The 19,172-nt window shown below is 56.4% G+C and overlaps 2 protein-coding genes across 2 annotated transcripts; both read left to right on the top strand.

Moving 5' to 3' along the window:
- Window positions 1-456: 456 nt before the first annotated feature.
- On the top strand, window positions 457-13,689 carry LOC311204871 (proteasomal ATPase-associated factor 1-like; the record flags this gene model as incomplete). Its single annotated transcript, XM_084279131.1, has 12 exons — window positions 457-503; window positions 594-634; window positions 1,813-1,916; window positions 2,795-2,884; window positions 3,917-4,015; window positions 5,253-5,403; window positions 7,115-7,309; window positions 8,895-8,986; window positions 10,473-10,588; window positions 11,228-11,310; window positions 12,144-12,226; window positions 13,243-13,689. 12 exons carry the CDS (start codon window positions 457-459, stop codon window positions 13,318-13,320), a joined length of 1,179 nt encoding a protein of 392 aa, XP_084135257.1. The 3' UTR covers window positions 13,321-13,689.
- Window positions 13,690-14,325: 636 nt separating this feature from the next.
- LOC311189967 (dnaJ homolog subfamily B member 13-like) lies at window positions 14,326-18,645 on the top strand (the record flags this gene model as incomplete). The annotated part of the gene is made up of 8 exons (XM_084261783.1): window positions 14,326-14,393; window positions 14,681-14,784; window positions 15,067-15,228; window positions 15,733-15,890; window positions 17,118-17,231; window positions 17,415-17,528; window positions 17,626-17,702; window positions 18,435-18,645. 8 exons carry the CDS (start codon window positions 14,326-14,328, stop codon window positions 18,586-18,588), a joined length of 951 nt encoding a protein of 316 aa, XP_084117909.1. The 3' UTR covers window positions 18,589-18,645.
- Between the last annotated feature and the right edge of the window lie 527 nt (window positions 18,646-19,172).

Here is a 19,172-nt window from a genome sequence, read left to right as displayed (position 1 = left end):
CCGTGGGTGCTCAGCACCCTCCTCACCCCCCACCTGCCCTTTCGCCCCAGCACGAGCCGTGCACTTTCTATGCCACTCCCGCGGGGGTCCAGCACCGGCCCCCACGGCCCCCCTTTCCCTTTCCCTTCCCCTTTCATTGCCTGCCCCCTCCCCCTCCATTGCCTTGCCCGCGCCCGCGCCCGCGCCCGCGCCCGCGCCCGCGCCCGCGCCCGCGCCCGCGCCCGCGCCCGCGCCCGCGCCCGCGCCCGCCCCCGCCCCCGCCCCCGCCCCCGCCCCCGCCCCCCCCATACCCCTCCCCGTGCCTACCCAGCGGCGCAGCGCGGCCCCTTTAAGCCCGGTGACGGGGCGGGGCGCGGCTGTGGAAGCGCCCGCTCACTGGCGGCGTCTTTCCCTTTGCGCTTGGCGGGGGGCGGCGGGCAGGCCGGAGGCGGCAGAGGCGGCGTTGGCCGCGCTGGGATGGCGGCGGCGCTGCGGGTGCAGAGCGACTGGAGCCGGGCGCTGAGGTGGGCGCGGCCCTCGCCGTCCCCTTCCCCCGCTCCCTTCTCTGCTCTCTTTCCTCCGGCTCCGCTCACAGCCGCTCTTCCTCTCCGCAGGAGGGACGAGGGTGAGGCCTGGCTGAGCTGCCGCAGCCCTGGTGAGTGCTGAGGCGGTGTGGGGGGGCTCAGGGGGTGGCGGGCTGGGGCGAGAGGAGGCACACGGGGACACAGCACGGGCAGTGCTGTCAGGGACCGCAGAGATGGTTGAGTCCCGCCCCCTGCCATGGGCAGGGACACCTCTCACCAGCCCCAGCTGCTCAAGGCCCCATCCAACCCAGCCTTGGACACCTCCAGGGAGGGGGCAGCCACCACTTCCCTGGGCACCCTGTGCCAGGGCCTCACCACCCTCAGAGGGAAGAATTTCTTCCCATTATCCAATCTAAATTTCCCCCCTTCCAGTTTAAACCCGTCCCCCCTCGTCCTGTGTCTCCCTGCCCTTCTGAAAAGTCCCTCCCCAGCTTTCCTGTAGCCCCTTCAGGGACTGGAAGGTGCTGTAAGATCTCCCCAGAGCCTTCTCTTCCCCAGGCTGACCCAGACCACCTCTCCCAGCCTGGCTTCACAGCAGAGGTGCTCCAGCCCTCTGATCATTTCCGTGGCCTCCTCTGGGCTTGTTCCACCAGTCCCATGTGCTGCTTACGTTGGGGACTCCAGAGCTGGATGCAGTATTCAAGAAATTAATTAGGTTTTTATCTAGTATAAACAGGGCAAGTGAATAGTTTTCAACTCTGTGCTCATGTTTTGTTCTAAAATCTGTCTCTAAGGGCTAAATTATATGAAATGCTCCAGGCTGGGTTGGTGTAAAGAATTGCAGCAAAATTCCTTTCAGGTCCAGCTGAATCCATAACTTTTCCTTGTGTTTGTCAGGTTAATCAAGATCTTACTCACTTTTACAGTGCTAAACCCGAGGTTGAAACTAATAGCATTTACAGGATCCTAGAATCCCCTGGGTTAGAAGAGACCCTTGAGTTCACCGAGTCCAATCAGGGCCTGGTCCACCTCTAGATCATGTCCTTAAGCTCTTCATCTACACCCCTTTTAAATACCTCAAGTCTGGGGCTTAAGGGGGTGGAGGGGTGCTGTGGGTTAGGAGAGGTGAGGGCAGTTGGGGGGCTGTGTAAGAAGGAGTGAGGGCGGTTGGGAGTGTTTCCTGTGTCTCAGGGAGGGCTGAGGGTGGTTGGGAGGGGTGCCCTGTGGTTTGGGGCGGGCTGAGGGGAAGATAAGCTGGGGAGGGGGTGGGGTTGAGAGGTGGCTGAGCTGATGGCTGTTCTCCCCACAGGGAAGCCCACCCTGTACGGCAGCTTGACCCGCCGTGGGCTCAGCACTGAGGGCGTCCCTGACATCGCTGCTTCCGAGGGCTTCGTGGTTGGGGAAGTCACCGAGGTGCTGGGGTGGGCTGGGGGATCGGTAACTGCCTTCTGTGTGTGAAGGGGTGGTACTGTTATACCAGCCAAAATAAGAGCCTAAAACTGTTTCCCAGTTCCCTGCATGGATTATCCAGCTGTCCTTGGCACCTCGCCTGTGCTGGGTCCTGGAGCTGGTCCGTAGCATCCGCTCATGAGTCTCCCTCTCTGGAGGTATTCAAGACCCATCTTGAGTTCCCAAGGTGAACTCAACTACAAGCCCCAAGCTGCTGTTCCCAGACTGCCACTGGTCACACACAGCCAAACTGGTGAGGTGGAACAGGTCTGGAACGAGGTGTACAGGGAAGGCAACAGCTCCCAGCAAAACAAAGTATATGGAGCAGGAGATCACCAGTATCTTCTCATGGAAGAACTTTTCCTGGTGAGGGTGAGGGAGCCCTGGGACAGGCTGCCCAGGGGGGTGTGGAGTCTCCTTCTCTGGAGATATTCCAGCCCTGTCTGGATGCCGACCTGTGCGCCCTGTCCTAGGGAGCTGCTTTGGCAGGGGGTTGGACCTGATGATCTCCTGAGGTTCCTTCCAACCCCTGGGATTTTGTGATCATGCTGGGGTCGTGTGTCCCATAATCTTAGCATCTCCTGACTTAGAAGGGACCCACATGGATCATAGAGTTCAACTCCTGGCTCTACACAGGCCCAGCCAACTCCTGTGGCCATAATGGCCATCACTTCCCACCCCAGGCTTTGTGTCTTGCAGCAGTAGAACGAAGCAAGCCCAACACTCTGCTTCATCCCTCCTCAGGCTCTTGAGAGACCACAGCCAGGTCCAAACCACAGTTCCACCTCGACAGCCTGACGGCCCTTCTAACTCTTCTTCTTCCCTTTTCTTCCCTCCTCTAGAAAAGCATTCTCATTTCTTGTCCACATGAAAATGCATCCACAAAGTTTCTGGCTCCTTACACAACTTTTTCCAGGATTCATCAGAAAAGTGTAAGTAACCTTGTGAAATGAGGTGGGGGGGAAACACATGGGACTGACCCCGAGCTTTCGCAGCGTGTCTCAGGCGTGTTGCATGCTTGGTCTGAGGGTTGACCAGCAGTGTGACTTCATATTTGAACTGGGTCATTAAATGTTATAGGATCAGAGAAACTTGGGGAAGTTGCTTGTGATTGGGAAAGCTGGAGAGCTGGGCAGGGAGAAACCAGGTGAGGTTTGATAAAAGCAAGTGGAGAGTCTTGCACTTGGGAAAGAATTGTACAGGCTGGGGGTGAGCTGCTGGAGAGGAGCTCTTCAGAGAAGGACTTGGAGGTCCTGGTGGGTGACAGGGTGGCCATGAGCCAGCAGTGTGCCCAAGGAGGCCAATGGGATCCTGGGGTGCATGAAGAGGAGCGTGGCCAGCAGGTCAAAGGAGGGGATCATCCCCCTCTGCTCTGCCCCGGTCAGGTCACACTTGGAGTGTTGTGTTCAGTTCTGGGCTCCCTGGTATAAAAGGGACAGGGATCTCCTGGAGAGAGTCCAGAGGAGGGACACGGAGATGATGAAAGGCCTGGAGCATCTCCCCTGTGAGGAAAGGCTGAGTGAGCTGGGGCTGTTCAGCCTGGAGAGAAGCAGCCTGAGAGGGGATCTGATCAATGGTTATCAATATCTGAAGGGTGGGACACAGGGGGACATGGCCAGCCTCTTCTCAGTGTCTGTGGGGACAGGACAGGGGGCGATGGCTTCAAGTTGGAAGTTTCTTGGGGTCCCTTCCAACCCAGACCAGTCTGTGATTCGATGATTCTTGTCCTTGTGTAAGGGTGTTAAGTGTTAGAAGAGCGTTACCAGGCTGGAACTGTGAAGCCGTGGTGATGGAAACTCTGCGAGGTGCTTTAAATCCCCCCAGCAGTGTATGTCTGGGGGTGACAGTAGCACCCGGGGATGTACTTAGCAGGTCTCCCCCAGCAAGGAATTAGGCTCTGGAGCAGAAAACCCTATGTAGGAGGTGACACAAAGCTAATGTTTGGTGTTTCCACCCTCCTGCAGGTTACCTGTCTCGACATTTCCAGCGGCGGTGGGCTCGGCGTGTCAACCAGCACAGATGGGACCATGAAAATCTGGCAGGCTGCAAATGGAGAAATAAGAGTAAGAGCATCTAGCTTTGATGTTGTGTGTTGGCTGTGACCTTAACAAAGTCCTTTGACCATGAATTCAGTCAGGCTACCCATACACTGTGGCCTAGGGAAGGTGGGAACCTGACTTTTGATTGCAGAGCTAATTGAAATTATCCACCTGGGAGGTTTGAAGTTCAATCTCTTGGAAAGCCTGACTGCTCCCAAGGGAAATGATGGCTGGCAATCCAGAGGGAAATCCCAGGTTGAAAACGAGAAAGGGTAGTTAGGAATGACAGCTCCTAACCTGTGTGCTGCAAGCCCTGAATTGGCTTCTGCAGTAGAGAAGAGGTGAGGAAAAAGACTCCTGCCTGTGATGAATTAACTGGGTCGTGGCTAGAAACACCGGTTACTGTGGTTCTTGTGCAGCTTGACCTGTCAGCTGCTTGTTTAGCAATGGATAAAGACATTTCACCCGTTCTTAGAACCAAATGTAGCATCCTTTGCTGTGTAATTAGCGACTCCAGCAGTGGAGGGAGGCACAAAGTGGACCTGCCAGCTCTGTGCCTGCCTCAAATTGAGATGAGTTCCCTTGCAAGAACCCAGACCCAGAGGATTTGAGCATAATCCACTGCCCACGTGTGAACACCAAGTTTTAGAATCCCAGACTGATCTGGGTTGGAAGGGACCCCAAGGATCACAGAGTTCCAACCGCCCTGCCACAGGCAGGGCCACCAACCTCCAGGCCTGGAGCTACACAAGGGTGCCCAGGGCCCCATCCAACCTGGCCTTGAACACCCCCAGGTACAGGGCACCCACCCCCTCTCTGGGCAGCCCGTTCCAGCCCCTCACCACTCTTTCTGGAAAGAACTTCCCCCTAATATCTAATTTAAACCTCCCCTCTGTTAGCTTTAATCCACCCCCCTTGTCCTGCCATTAATTACCCTTTTAATAAGCCATTTCCCCTCCTGTTTATCTGCTTCCTTTAGGGAAGGGAAGGCTGCAGTGAGGTGCCCCCAGCTCCTTAAGCCTTTCTCCGTAGGGGAGGTGCTCCAGCCCTCTGATCATCTCCATGGCTCCTCTGACCCCTCTCCAACAGTCCCACATCTTTCTTGTGTTGGGGCCCCAGCTCTGGACACAGGACTCCAGCTGGGGCCTCCCGAGGGCAGAGCAGAGAGGGACAATCCCCTCTTCTCCAGTGTCACAGCTCAAGAGTCGCTCTGTGTAAGGGTGATAACAATGGAACTAGCACGTAGTTCTTTGTTTTCCAGAGACTGTTGGAAGGCCATGTGTATGATGTGAATTGTTGCAGGTTTTTTCCATCGGGCCTGGTGGTTCTGAGTGGAGGAATGGATGCCCAGCTAAAGATCTGGTCAGCAGAAGATGCCAGCTGCGTAGTAACATTTAAAGGTCACAAAGGAGGTACAGAGTGCTCAGGCTTTAAATACTGCTTCATCTGCCATGTGTATAACTGTTTTGTGCCTGAGGGGTAACGGTCAGTCACCAGCCTACTGGAACAGGCTGCCCAGGAGGGGAGAAGCCTCCCTTGTAAGGCAAGACAAGACAACCCCTTTTTCCTTTTTCTCCTTTGGGTTTTGGGGAAATATTTTGACTCCTCCAAGTCTCAGGATGTCACCATGTGAAGATGCCCTGGCTGCAGGGCTAACCAAGGGTCAATAAAAGCTGGGACTTGGCTACAGAAGCCCAGCCAGAGGTAGATTTTGAGTGGCATGTGGTCAGGGCTGTGGGCTTTGGCTTCTGCCCCCTCAGAAATCTGAAATGCGTTTAAAAGATGTGCCGGTTCTGAGGATAAACCTGGCTGGACCTGTGTGGAGCCAGGAGTTGGACTCGGTGATCCATATGGGTCCCTTCCAAGTCAGGAGATTCTGGGATAAACAGCTCTAGGGTGAGGCTGAAGGCCACTCTCTACAGGGCGATGACAGGAAGAGTTTCATCTAGTGCAGTCACTACAGATATTTCTATTTGAGTTCTGGGAGCTTGATAGAATCACAAGGCTGGAAAAGACCTTAAGATCATCAAGTCCAACCATTCCCATCCTAAGCACAACCATAACCCTAAGTACCTCATCTACCCTTTTTTTAAAACACCCCCAGGGGTGGAGACTCAGCCCCCTCCCTGGGCAGCCTGTTCCACAGCCCCACAACTCTTCCAGGGAAGAACTTTTCCCTCCCATCTGAGCTGACCCTGCCCTGGTGCAGCTTGAGCCCATTTCTCTTTGTCCCATCTCCTGTCCCCTGGCTGAAGAGACCATCACCCACCTCTCTGCACCCTCCTGGCAGGTCAGTGGAGACACTGAGAAGGTCTCCCCTCAGCCTCCTGTTCCCCAGGCTCAACACCCCCAGCTCCCTCAGCTGCTCCTCAGATGATTTGCAAAGCATCAATTAAATCCTCTAACCATCATTTTTCAGATCCAGACTCAACATCCCCATGGTTAACTCTTTTGGGGATGTTAGCAACTGGAATGAACTGTGCTTCTGATGTTGCTGTAGCTGGATGATGTGGATGCTTCTTGCCCCACACAAGCCTTAGCATGATCCAGAGTTGGGCTGGGCTTGGACTTCTGTCCAAGTTAGAGGCTGATTTTGGAGCTGGAAACTCAGCTGTGATATCAGCTCAGTCTGAGGCAAGGTGTTGCCAATTATTTTACTGGTGATTCATGAAGTCACAGAAGCATAGGGGTTGGAAGGCACCTCCAGAGCCCATTGGGTCCAACCCCCCTGCCAAAGCAGCTCCCTAGGACAGATCACACAGGTCGGTGTCCAGCCGGGGCTGGAATATCTCCAGAGAAGGAGACTCCACACCCCCCGAGCAGCCTGTCCCAGGGCTCCCTCACCCTGACCATGAAAAGTTCTTCCATGATACTGGTGATAATCTGCCTTTGTGCCAGGTGATGGCTCCTGCTCCATATGCTTTGCTTTGCTGGGGGCTGTTGCCTTCCCCGTACACCTCGTTCCAGACTTGTTCCAGCTCAGCCAGTTTGGCTGTGTGTGACCGGTGGCAGTCTGGGATCAGCACTTTGGGGCTTGTAGCGGAGTTCACCTTGGGCAATGAGCTGCTGCGTCTGTCCGTCTTCCATGCTGTCTGTCTGACTGTGGCCTTTGCCTTGACACAGGTATTTTGGACACTGCCATTGTGGATCGGGGAAGAAATGTCCTCTCCTGCTCTAGGGATGGCACCGTGCTTCTCTGGGACTGCGGGAAATCCTCCTGTCTGGGTGTCATCGCTGACTGTGGCTCTCCTGTCAACGGCATCGCTGTGGGTGCTGCTGACAGCTCCCTCAACCTGGGCTCGCCTGAAAAAGCTCCTAGTAAGGATCTTGCTCTTAAAAATTCATATTTCTTCTCCTAGCCCAAACTGCTTAGGTTTGTCACCAATAATGCTGAGTGTGGAGCTTGCTTCTGTGCCCCTCCTATCTGGGGAAGGGACCCTGGGTGACCAGACCAGAGCACTCTGGTCCTGTGGAGGAGTTGAGCGTTATCAAGCAGGTTAAGACCGACTGAGTCTCTCTAATTGCTCCTGGGGTGTCTCAGTTACTGTTACACAGCCAGGGAATTTGAGTATTATAAAGGAAAAGCTTTATGTGGAGTGAACTGGAGACACATGGCTCTTTCCTTGTGGTGGTGTGGCTCTGGCTGGAGGCCAGACATCCACCAAAGCTGCTCTGTCAGTGCCCTTCTCAGCTGGACAGGGGGAAAATAGATATTGAGGGGCTCAGGAGTGGAGATAAGGGCAGGGAGAGATCATTCCACAATCAGCGTCAGGGGCAGAACAGACTCAACAGGGAATAAAGGAGAGAGACTCTAATTGATGGCACTGCCCTGCACCCCCAGTGACACCAGAGTTGGGTGATGAGAAGTGTGGCCAGATCTTAAAGCACCTCCCCCCACCCCTCCCTTGTCAGCAGACTGAGCTTTAGCCAGGATTTCACTCCCTTCTTCCCCCCATTGTGGAACGGGGAGGGTCAGGGACTGGGGGAATGGGGATTTGGGTCAGTTTCTCACGAGCTGTTTTCCTTCCTTCTTAGCTGGGGAGGGAGGGATGGGGGCATTCCTCACCCCCTCTCCCTGCTGCACTGTGGGGTCCCACCCACAGCAGACAGTCCTCCAGGAACTTCTCCCGACATGAATCCTTTCCTGTGGGGCTTGAGCTCCTCACCAAGTGCCTCAGCGTGGGTCCTTCCATGGGGAGCCGACCTTCAGGCCCACCCAGACTGCTCCAGCCTGGTCCCCTACAGGGTCACAAGCTTCCCTCCCTCCCACCCAGCAGACCTGCTTCGGTGTGGATCTGTCTGTCCACAGGCTCCAGGTTTCACTGCCAGGAGCTTGCTCACACCTGGGATTCCTACGGGGTCACAGCGCCCTTCAGGTGTTCCCACCTGCTCCAGCACGGGATCGTCCATGGGCTGTAGATGGGATCTCTGCTCCCTGTCATCATCCATGGGCTGTGGGGGGACACCCACTCCACCATGGGTTTCTCCAGGGGCTGCAGGGGCATCTTTCTCTCCGGCACCTGGGGTGCCTCCTCCCCCCTTCCCTGCCCTTGGTAGCTGCACAGCTCCTCACATCTCCACTCCCTTCTCTGGGGGCACAAAGCAGCTGCTTGAGGGTTTGTTTCTCCTCACTGTGGTTCCCAGAGATGCTGTGACCATCGCTGATGGGCTCGGCCTTGGTCAGCAACGACTCCGGCCTTGAGCCATCTGGTGTTTGCTCTGTGGGGCCTGCAGAGAGCTTCTGGCTGCTTTTTGGCAGCCCCCCTTCTCCATGAGAACCCAGCCACCCAAAACTGTGAGACTCAGGGTACAGAGTTAACACCATTACGGGTTCAGCTGTCGGGTTTGGGTATCACCAAGGCTCATTCCGTCCCCCGCTGGAGTGAACTGATGTCTTTGTCAGGTGACCGTGAGGTTGGGACAGAAGGGAAAGTCCTGCTGCTGGCTCGAGAAGATAAGAAGCTTCAAGGAGTGGGACTGCAGAGCAGGCAGCCGGTAAGGGGACTCTCAGAGGTGTTTCCCTGGGGAAGGTGCTAGAAAATCCGCTCAGAGGCATCAGGCCTTTGGCTTCTGTTTCCTTGGGTTGGAAGCTGTGGGTTGTGTGGCTGCCCAGAGCACTGGGCTGAGGAATGAAACCAGGTTCAAAACAACCCAGATCAGTGAGGTGGTTAGTGTTAATCCTGTTCCTTTCCCCTGGTGAGGTCCCCCCCAGGCCACACAACGGGACAGAGCCAGGCCAGGTGGTGGTGGGGAGCTGATCCACCTGCCTTTGGGCTTGTGTGCTCCCCAGATATGCTCTAAACGAAACACCAGTACCACAAAGTGGTGCTGTCTGTGCTTCCCACTGGCCAGATTTATTTGAGAGGGGGGAGGTTAAGGATTAGGAATTGGCTCTGGAATTTAACCCAGGTACTGGGTTAAATGAAAGGCTCTTTAAACACTGGCCAGTAGATGTCACCGTGAGTGCAGGAACCGCAGGCTGCCTCCTGCATCCAGAGTGGAAAGCTGCTCTTGGTTCTGCCTGGTGTTTTAACCACGGTGTGAAGGGAACCTCAGGTGGTCAGCAGTCCATTGCTCTCCTTTTGGAGAGGGAAGATGGTGGTGAATGGAGTCACAAGTGGTGTTCCTCAGGGGTTGGTCCTCCAACCCACCCTCTTTAATATCTTCATTGATGATTTGGAGGAGGGAATTGTGTGCTCCTTCAGTAAGTTTGCAGATGACACCAAGTTAGGGGGAAGTGTGGATCTGGCAGAGGGTGGGAATGCCCTCCAGAGGGACCTGGGCAGCTTGGATCGATGGGGAGAGGCCAGTGGGATGGAGTTCAACACGGTGACACGACGGATCATGACGTGAGGAGGTCTCCCCTCAGCCTCCTCCAGGCTGAACACCCACAGCTCCCTCAGCCACTCCACGTAGGATCAAATCTCAGCCTTTTGGCTAAGAGTGTAGTGTCTCTTCTTATCAGTTTAATATCTGATACGTCCTTGATGAGAGGGTTTTATATTAAATGAATTTTTCGTCTTGGGAGTTGAACCCTGAATTTGCCTGTGGCAGGGGGGTGGGAACTTGGGGTCCCTTCCAACCCAGACCATTCTGTGATCCTGTGATTTGCCCTCCAGCCCCTTCCCCAGCCTGGTTGCCCTTCTCTGGACACATTCCAGGACCTCGGCGTCCTTCTTACAGTGAGGAGCCCAGAACTGGACCCAACAGTCGAGGTGCAGCCTCACCAGTGCCCAGTCCAGGGACACAGGATCATCGAGTCCAACCCCAGGATCCAGGAGCATTTCCTGACTGCGCCGTGTCTGCTGACTTGGCGAGACTGATCCTGGAGACCTGTTCTCCTGCCCATCTTGGAGCAGGGCTGAGGGGTTACTAACCTGGCTCTGGGTTTGCCAGTTTGTGCTGTGGCTCCTGGAACTTCTGGGTGTCCCGTGGCCTCATCTGTCAGTGTCTGACCCTTGCATTTGTTCTGTGTCCTCAGGTGTTCCTCTTCATCGGATCCGATGCGTTCAACTGCTGCACGTTCCTCTCTAGTACCTACATCCTAGCAGGGACTCAGGATGGGAACATCTATCAGCTGGATGTGAGAAATATTAGGTGAGTGTGTGCCAGGAGCTGGGAGTTATTGAACAACCAACATGATCTCCTACTGGAAGGCGACCTGCTCAGTAAAAGGATCATATAATCATAGACTGGTCTGGGTTGGAAGGGACCCCAAGGATCATAGAGTTCCCACCCCCTGCCACAGGCAGGGCCACCAACCTCCAGGCCTGGATCTACACAAGGTTGCCCAAGGCCCCAGACCAACCTGGCCTTGAACACACCCACGGATGGGCCACCCACCACCTCTCTGGGCAGCCTGTTCAAGAGGGCAAGGTGTGGATGTTGTCTACCTGGACTTAGTAAAGCCATTGATGCTGTTTGTTAGGGCACTCTCCTGGAGAACCTGGCTACTCAGGGCTTGGGTGGGCTTACGCTTCACTGGGTAAGAAAAAGAGCTGGATCCCCGGGCCCAAAGAGTTGTGGTGAATGGAGTTAAATCCAGTTGGTGGCCGGTCACAAGTGGTGTTCCCTGGGCTCAGTTCCCAGACACTCCTGGGTGATCACTGATCACACCCCCACGTCCTGCAGATGTTCCTCCTGTTATCTTCTAACCCTGAGCTCGTATTCACGCATTGGGGTGGGCTCCTGACTACAGCCTGTAACCACCTTCCTTGTTTCTTCTCCTCCTTCTAGTGCTCCAATCCAGGTGATCCATAGATCAGGAGCACCAGTGCTGTCGCTGCTCCCATACCGAGACGGATTTATCGCCAGCCAAGGTACCTCAAGTGTTCCCCTCTTCCAGTAGAAATTGTAGAAGCAAATTGAGGAGCTTTGTGCTCTTCGTTACCCTTTTACATATAAGCACAGTCTGTGTGGGCAGTGTGTCCCTGGCAATGAGTGAGGGGATGTAGCTGTGTTACATGGCTGCTGTTGGCATCATGAGTTCCGTTCCTCACCTTCCCTGTGTTCCTCCAGAATAGGGTCTGAGGGCGCCTCTCGGCTGCTAGAGCCTTTTCTCATCTCTCTGACATCTTCACAGCATGTTTCCCTCTGTACCCTGTGATCAGTGACCCTGTACTGGGCATTGGTGAGGCTGCTCCTCCAGTGCTGAGTCCAGTTCTGGGCTCCTCACCATCAGAAGGACATGGAGGTCCTGGAGCAAGTCCAGAGAAGGGCAGCCAGGCTGTGGAAGGGGCTGGAGGGCAAATCCTCTGAGGAGTGGGTGAGGGAGCTGGGGGTGTTGAGCCTGGAGAAGAGGAGGCTGAGGGGAGACCTTCTCAGCGCCTCCACTGACCTGCCAGGAGGGTGCAGAGAGGTGGGTGATGGTCTCTTCAGCCAGGGGACAGGAGATGGGACAAGGGGAAATGGGCTCAAGCTGCACCAGGGCAGGGTCAGCTCAGATGGGAGGGAAAAGTTCTTCCCTGGCAGAGTTGTGGGGCTGTGGAACAGGCTGCCCAGGAAGGGGACTGCGTTGGACTTGATGAGCTTAAAGGTCTTTTCCAACCTCAGGATTCTGTGCCCAGGCCTTTTCACTGGGCCCACTGGAGCTGTCTGTAATTAAGAGCGTGGCTCACTTCACTAATCGCCCTGTTTTCCTTCCTCTGGCCAGGCGATGGAACCTGCTTCATCATTCAGCAAGACCTCGATTACATCCTGGATCTCACAGAAGCGGACTGTGACCCTGTGTACAAGGTGAGGGATGCTGTCTTATCACCCCAGGTAAGGGGTGTAGGGAAGCTTGATGCCAGGTAGCAGGCAGCTGCCCTTATCTCAGGACTTGGCAGCCTGCACCTCAGGTTCCTTCACACAGTTGCCTTTTAAGCTGGTTTCCCCCCCTCCCCCAAATAATCTAAATATTTGGCATAAACAAACCCTCTGGCCTTTTATCTGCATCATGCAGGAGCGATACCAAAGCAGCAGAGTAGCTTGGTTGTTGGAGCAGCTCTGGCAGAATTAACTGAGCTGTGAATTAATTGCTTGGAGGATCCTTGGGGGTAGAAGCAACAGCTGGCTGGGCACTGCTGCCTCTTCTCTTGCCCCCTGGTGACTCGGGACCCAAAAGCAGGCCTCTGGCTCCTGTGTTTCCGGACACCCCGCTGCCCTTGGGAGTGTGACACGGGTTCCCTCAGCTCTCAGCTTGGTGGTGCCAGTGGAAATGTGCTTTTGGTTTTAACCCACAGAATCACCAGGTTGGAAAAGTCCCTTAAGCTCAGGGAGTCCTGTCCTGTGCTGACCCAGATCTCTCAGTACCTCATCTCCCCATCTGTTAAACACCCCCTTGGGATGGGGACTCAGCCCCTTCCCTGGGCAGCCTGTTCCACAGCCCCACAACTCTGCCAGGGAAGAACTTTTCCCTCCCATCTGAGCTGACCCTGCCCTGGTGCAGCTTGAGCCCATTTCCCCTTGTCCCATCTCCTGTCCCCTGGCTGAAGAGACCATTGCCCACCTCTCTGCAGCCTCCTGTCAGGTAGCTGTAGGTGCTGAGAAGGTCTCCCCAACCCACTCCAGCTCTGCCAGCCAGTTTTCCCCCTTCTAAGTACCACTCCTGTGGAGGCTGAGATCTGACCCACACAACTCCTTGGTGTCTCACCCCCTTTTTGCATTTAACAGAAGAACCTCTGGAATCAATGCCAGAAACAGGCTGTTAGCTGTCACTTGAGCAGCAACTCTCCTTAAATCCCACTCACTTTCCCCTCCCTCTTTTTCAGGTAGCTGCTTGGGAGAAGCAAATTTACACGTGCTGCAGAGATGGCATAGTGAGGAGATACCAACTTTCTGACCTTTAGTTGCCTGGATCAGTGTGGAGTTGCACCAAAGTAACTCTTCCAAGCTTATTTTCTGGGGTGGTGTGTTTGAGGTGCGTGTGTAGAAGCTTCTGAGGCCTGTGGAATCTTCTGAGGCCGTTGGGATGAGCGGGCTCTGTACAGCTGTTTTTGGGGATGTTTCTTACTGTGGGACAACTTTGGATTTTTTTTTTTTTTTATTGAGTGGGAGAGAGGGGCTCTGAGGTGTCAGGGAGGGTCTTGTGCTGCCACACATCTTCTCACTGCTGGCATGGGGCGTGGGGGGTGTGTGTGTAAAATAATAAAATATATTGGATGTGGGGGTGACCTTATGGCAGAATGGCCTGAAATAAAGCAACTGCTTTAGTAACACCATGTGGGAAATACATTTTCACAGACTCACAGAACTGCAGGGGTTGGAAGGGACCTCCAGAGCCCATCGGGTCCAACCCCCCTGCCAAAGCAGCTCCCTAGGACAGGTCGCACAGGTCGGCGTCCAGACGGGGCTGGAATATCTCCAGAGAAGGAGACTGCACACCCCCCTGGGCAGCCTGTCCCAGGGCTCCCTCACCCTCACTGGGAAGAAGCTCTTCCCCAGATTGGTGTGGAACTCCCTGTGCTCCAACTTGAGGCCATCGCCCCTTGTCCTGTCCCCACAGACAATGAGAAGAGGCTGGCCATGTCCCCCTGTGTCCCACCCTTCAGATATTGATACCCATTGATCAGATCCCCTCTCAGGCTGCTTCTCTCCAGGCTGAACAGCCCCAGCTCACTCAGCCTTTCCTCGAGGGGAGATGCTCCAGGCCTTTCATCCTCTCCGTGTGCCTCCCTCCTCTGGACTCTCTCCAGGAGCTCCAGGAAAACTCATTTTAAAAAGCCAAAGTGTTTTTAAAAGGAAATAGAAAGAACCCGCGGGCGAGGCGGGGCCCGGGGCGGGAGGGCAGAACTGCCCCTGCCGTGCTGCCCTGCGCGGCCCGGAAGCGCCGGGCTCCATGGCAACGGGACGCCATGGGGCAGAACTACTACGCCGTGCTGGGCCTGGAGCGGGGGGCCGCGGACGCCGACATCAAGAAGGCGTGAGGGGCTGCGGCCTGGCGGAGAGGGGAGCCCCAAGGCCGGCCGGCGCTGGGGGGGTGCGGGACGGGGGTGTTGGGGATGGGGGAAGCCCCGTGTGTCTCCGCAGCAGGGCCCTGAAGTGGGAGGTGGGGAGGAGGGAGGGGCCTGGGAGAAGCGGCAGGGCCACAAATCCTGGGAGAAGGAGGGAGGGAGCAGCCGGGGCTGGGGGTGTCCTGTCCCCGCGTCCCCGCCCCCCCAGGGCTGGCTGGCTGCAAGGCTGGCTTTTCCCTTCTTTTCCCCTCCATAGCTATCGGAAACTGGCCTTAGAGAATCATCCATTCAAATGCAAGGAGCCCTGGGCACCGGAGAGGTTCAGGCAGCTGGCAGAGGCCTATGATGTGCTCAGCGACCGTAAGTGGGGGGACAGTCCCTGCCCCTGGGTCTGGGGGGGGGGTGGGCCTGGCAGTGAGACGCCTCTGCTCCGGCCAGAGGTCTAAGCCCCCTGTCATTAGCACCCTATGGAGGTGGCATCAGCCCTTGAGCCCCAGCAGCTGGCAGCTCTTCCTGCTGCCATCCCACTTGGAGAGGGATGGAAGCCCTTCTCCAGCCTCTTCCCGATCGCAGCCTGGATCTCAGGCTCTTCCCCTGCTGTGGGAGACCATGGCCGGTGCTGACTCCTCCTTGTTCCCTAAGCCATGAAGAAAGGGATCTACGACAAGTATGGAGAAGAGGGTCTCAAAGGTGGCATCCCCTTGGAGTTTGGGGACGAGAACCCCTGGAGCGTGGGCTACGTGTTTCACAACAACCCTGACAAAGTCTTCAGGGAGTTCTTTGGTGGAGACAACCCCTTTGCAGGTAGGTGGGGGTGACACTCTCCTAACACATGAGCATGTGGCTGTGAAGTTTAACAGGGGCAAGTGCTGCATTCTGCCCCTGGGAAGGGGTGACTCTGGCTGCACACCCGGGCTGGGGGATGAGGCACTGGAGGCCAGTCGTGCTGAGAGGGGTTTGGGGGAGTCTTGGTTGATAGCAAGTTACCCTTGAACCAGCAGCATGTGCAAGCAGCCAGGAGGGGCAACCACATCCTGGGGTGCTCTGACTTGACCTGTGTGGAGCCAGGGGTTGGACTCGATGGGCCTTATGGGTCCCTTCCAGCTCAGGAGGTCCTGGGATTCAAAATAAACACACTCCTAGGGAAAGACCACTTCAGCTGGAGCGGGAATGTGGTCACAAGCAGAAGGAGATGAGAGGTTCCTGTTTGCCTGGCATCCTTGGGGTGCTCCGTGATAAGGAGACCCCAGGGGACTCCCCGACCTCTGGTCAGAGTGAGGTGACCCCCTGCTCTGCTCACTCACCCAGAGTTCTTTGACAAGGATGGCTCGGAGCTGATCCTGCCCTTCGGAGGGCTGCGAGGAAGAGGAGCGATGAAGCAAGACCCCCCGATCGTGCGGGATCTCTACCTCTCCCTTGAAGACCTTTTCCATGGCTGCACCAAGAAGATTAAGATCTCCCGTAGGGTGGGTGGAGGTGGGGAGCTCAGCAGGGGGAGGAATTTGGGTCTGGACTCTGGCTGTAGGATGTTTTGGTGGCAGAACCTGAGGTTTTAGAGCTGGTCCTGCTCAGGGGGCTTGGCAGACCCCGGCACTCCGCATCTGTGCTGTGCCACAGAGAGGAATCTGAACCAGACTGAGCACAGATGCTGGAAGGATCTGAGCTGGTACCCTCCTCCTCTGGCTGGAGATGGGGAAATCAGCAGGAGGGGATGATGTAAAAGCTGATGGGAACAAGGGGCTTATTTTGGAGAGGGGACACAGCATTTCCTGGGCAACCACAGACTCATTTTCCCTTGGGGCTGCATCTCCTTCATGCTGTCAGCAATCTGTATCCCTCTTCCTGCTGTCACCATCTCCTGGTTCCAGCCCTGAGTGTCTCCTGCTCAGTCTGACTCCATTTGTCCCTGCCATGCTGTGGAGTTGGAGCCACCCTCACTCTCCTCTGCACCGGCTTGAACGCAGCTGGATGAGCAGAGCAGCTGTGACCCCCTCTCCGTGCTGTCCCTCAGGGTGTCACAGCCCTGAGGAGCAGGACTTGGGGGTACCAGTGGGTGAGAAACTGGCCATGACCTGTCACTGTGCGCTGGCAGCCCAGAAAGCCCCCCCTGTCCTGTGCTGCATCCCCAGCAGCAGGACCAGCAGGGCTGGGAAAGGGGGATTCTGCCCCTGTGTTTGGGGGTCCGCAGGACAAGGAGGACATGGAGCTGTGGGAGCCAGTCCCCAGGAGCCCCAGAGATGATGGGAGAGCTTGAGCCCCTCTGCTCTGGAGCCAGGCTGGGAGAGCTGGGCTGGCTGAGCCTGGAGGAGAGAAGGCTGCTTCTGGGGAGAGCTCCCAGCCCCTTCCCATCCCTCAAGGAGAGCTGGAGAGGGGCTGGTGCCCAGGGCAGGGAGGGCCGGGCCCAGGGAAATGGCCTTGAGCTGCAAGAGGGCAGCTGGAGAGGGGCTGGGGGGCAGAAATCCTTCCCAGGGAGGGGGGAGGCCCTGGCACAGGGTACCTGGAGAAGCTGGGGCTGCCCCTGGCTGCGTCTCAGGGTTCAAGGCCAGGTTGGATGGGGCCTGGGGCACGCTGTGCTGGTGGGGGTGTCCCTGCCCGTGGCAGGGAGGCACTGGGGGGGAATTGGAGGTCCCTTCCAAGCCAACCCAGTCTGTGATTCTCTGAGCCAGCTCTTCTGATCCCCTCATCTCCCCCAGGTGATGAATGAAGATGGTCAGACAAGCACCATGAGAGAGAAAATCCTGACGATCGAGGTGCAGCCGGGGTGGAAGCGGGGCACTCGCATCACCTTTGAGAAGGAAGGAGACCAGGTAATGGTCATGGTGGGAAGTTCTGGGCCGGGTTTCCTCAGGACCAACCATCTCTCCAGGCCATGGGCACTTTGTCACATGGCTCCCAGCACAATTCCCTGGTCCTGATAGAAAACCATTTGGTTTCTAGCAAACCATCCCCAGGTGTCTTTTCAGTTTGGGTTTTTCTCCCCTTAATTTTAGGGCCCAAACATCATCCCATCTGACATCACCTTTGTTGTCCAAGAGAAACTCCACCCGAGGTTTCAAAGAGTCAACGACAACCTCACCTATGTCAGCACCATCACCTTGGGAAAGGTAAAGAGCCAAGGGAGGCAACGGGGCCAAGCCCAAACCTCTGCTTTCCCTCTGGGGCTGCAGATGCAGCTCTGAGTCCCACTCCCGTGCCTTGCAGGCCCTCATCGGCTGCACGGTGGACGTGAAGACGCTGGACGGGCGGCTCCTCAACATCCCCATCAACGACATTGTGGAGTAAGTGCTGCTGGGCAGATGGATGGCTGGGCTGGGTGGCCAGATGGGGCCTTTCTGCAGAGCTCGGTGGCCAAGGAGATGAACAGGCGCTCGGGAAGAATCACAGAGTCACAGAGTCACAGGGTTGGAAAAGCCCTTAAAGCCTCAGCCTCCTCTTCTCCAGGCTGAACACCCCCAGCTCTCTCAGCCGCTCCTCAGAGGATTTGCCCTCCAGCCCCTTCCCCAGCCTGGTTGCCTATTTCTGACACAAGCCAGGATGCCATTGGCCTTCCTGGTCACCCGGGCACACTGCTGGCTCATGGTCAGTCACCCACCACCCCCAGGCCCTTCTCTGCCTGACAGCTCTCCAGCCAGTCTCCCCCAGCCTGTAGCACTGCTCGGGGTTGTTCTGTCCCATGTGCAGCACTCCAGCCTGTTCAGATCCCTCTGAAGAGCCTCCCTACCCTAAGGCTGATCAACACTTCCTCCCAGCTTAGTGTCATGACCTCAGGATTGACCTGGAAAAAGGTGGGAAAGGCAGTGAGGTGAAGGCTGGGTGGTAGAGCCCACAGGGCACGGGACGTGGGGATGTGAGGCTGGAGGAGGACGGGCTGTCAGTTGAAGCTGGAGGAGCAAAGTGACCTCCAGAAACCCCCTGAGAAGCGTGCATGGGGCTCTGTGCCGTGACACGTGGCTGTGGGCTCCAGGCCAGGATTGTCCTGTGGCTCCTCAGCCCCTTCCTTTGCTTTGCAGCCCCAAGTACTGCAAGGTGGTGCCAGGGGAGGGGATGCCGCTGCTCCACGACCCCAGGCGCAAGGGCGACCTCCTCATCTACTTCAACATCTGCTTTCCCAAGAACCTTACAGCTGAGCAGAAACTGCTCTTGCAAAGGGCTCTCCTCTCCTAGGGGACAATGTCCTTCCCCTTCCCCTCTCACCAATAAAGTGCTGGAGCCAGCACTGTCACAGGCCAGAGCTGGGTGCAGCCCTGGGATCCTTGAGGCTGTTTCTCCTGTCTCTCAGCTCCACCTTGTTTTCCCAACATGGTGCCAGCCTGCAGCAACCCAGAGGGTGATGGAGGATTCTTGTGGGGAGGGGGGGAGCAGGGGGGCTTGCAGTACTCCCAGCACAGCTCATGCATGAGGACAGGGAGGGTTTGGGCGTGCGGGGATGGCAAGGGGAGTACTGGGAGGTAGGGGAAAAGATTTACTCCAAGCCTCGCTGTAGCCATGACAACGGTTGGGCTCTGGCAGATGTGATCCCTGAGGTGCCTCCAGGATGGTGGCGATGGCCTCAGGCGTTGGGCTCAGGAGGGGACCCCCTGCCCATGGCCATTGGGCCCCATTTCAGCTGCTCATAGGTGAGGAATGTCACAAGGCTCCAGGACCTGAGCAGCAGGAACCTTCCAGAGTGTCTGGGCTCAGGATGTCCTGTCCCATCTTCCTCCACTCCAGCAGCAGCTGCGTTTTGGAAGAGGATGGACAAGGGTGGC

The sequence above is a fragment of the Gallinula chloropus genome (assembly GCF_964237585.1).
Source record: "Gallinula chloropus genome assembly, chromosome: 1".
Taxonomy (NCBI): Eukaryota; Metazoa; Chordata; class Aves; order Gruiformes; family Rallidae; genus Gallinula; species Gallinula chloropus.
The sequence above is the reverse complement of the archived record's forward strand: the minus strand, read 5'-3'. Positions and strand labels throughout refer to the sequence as shown.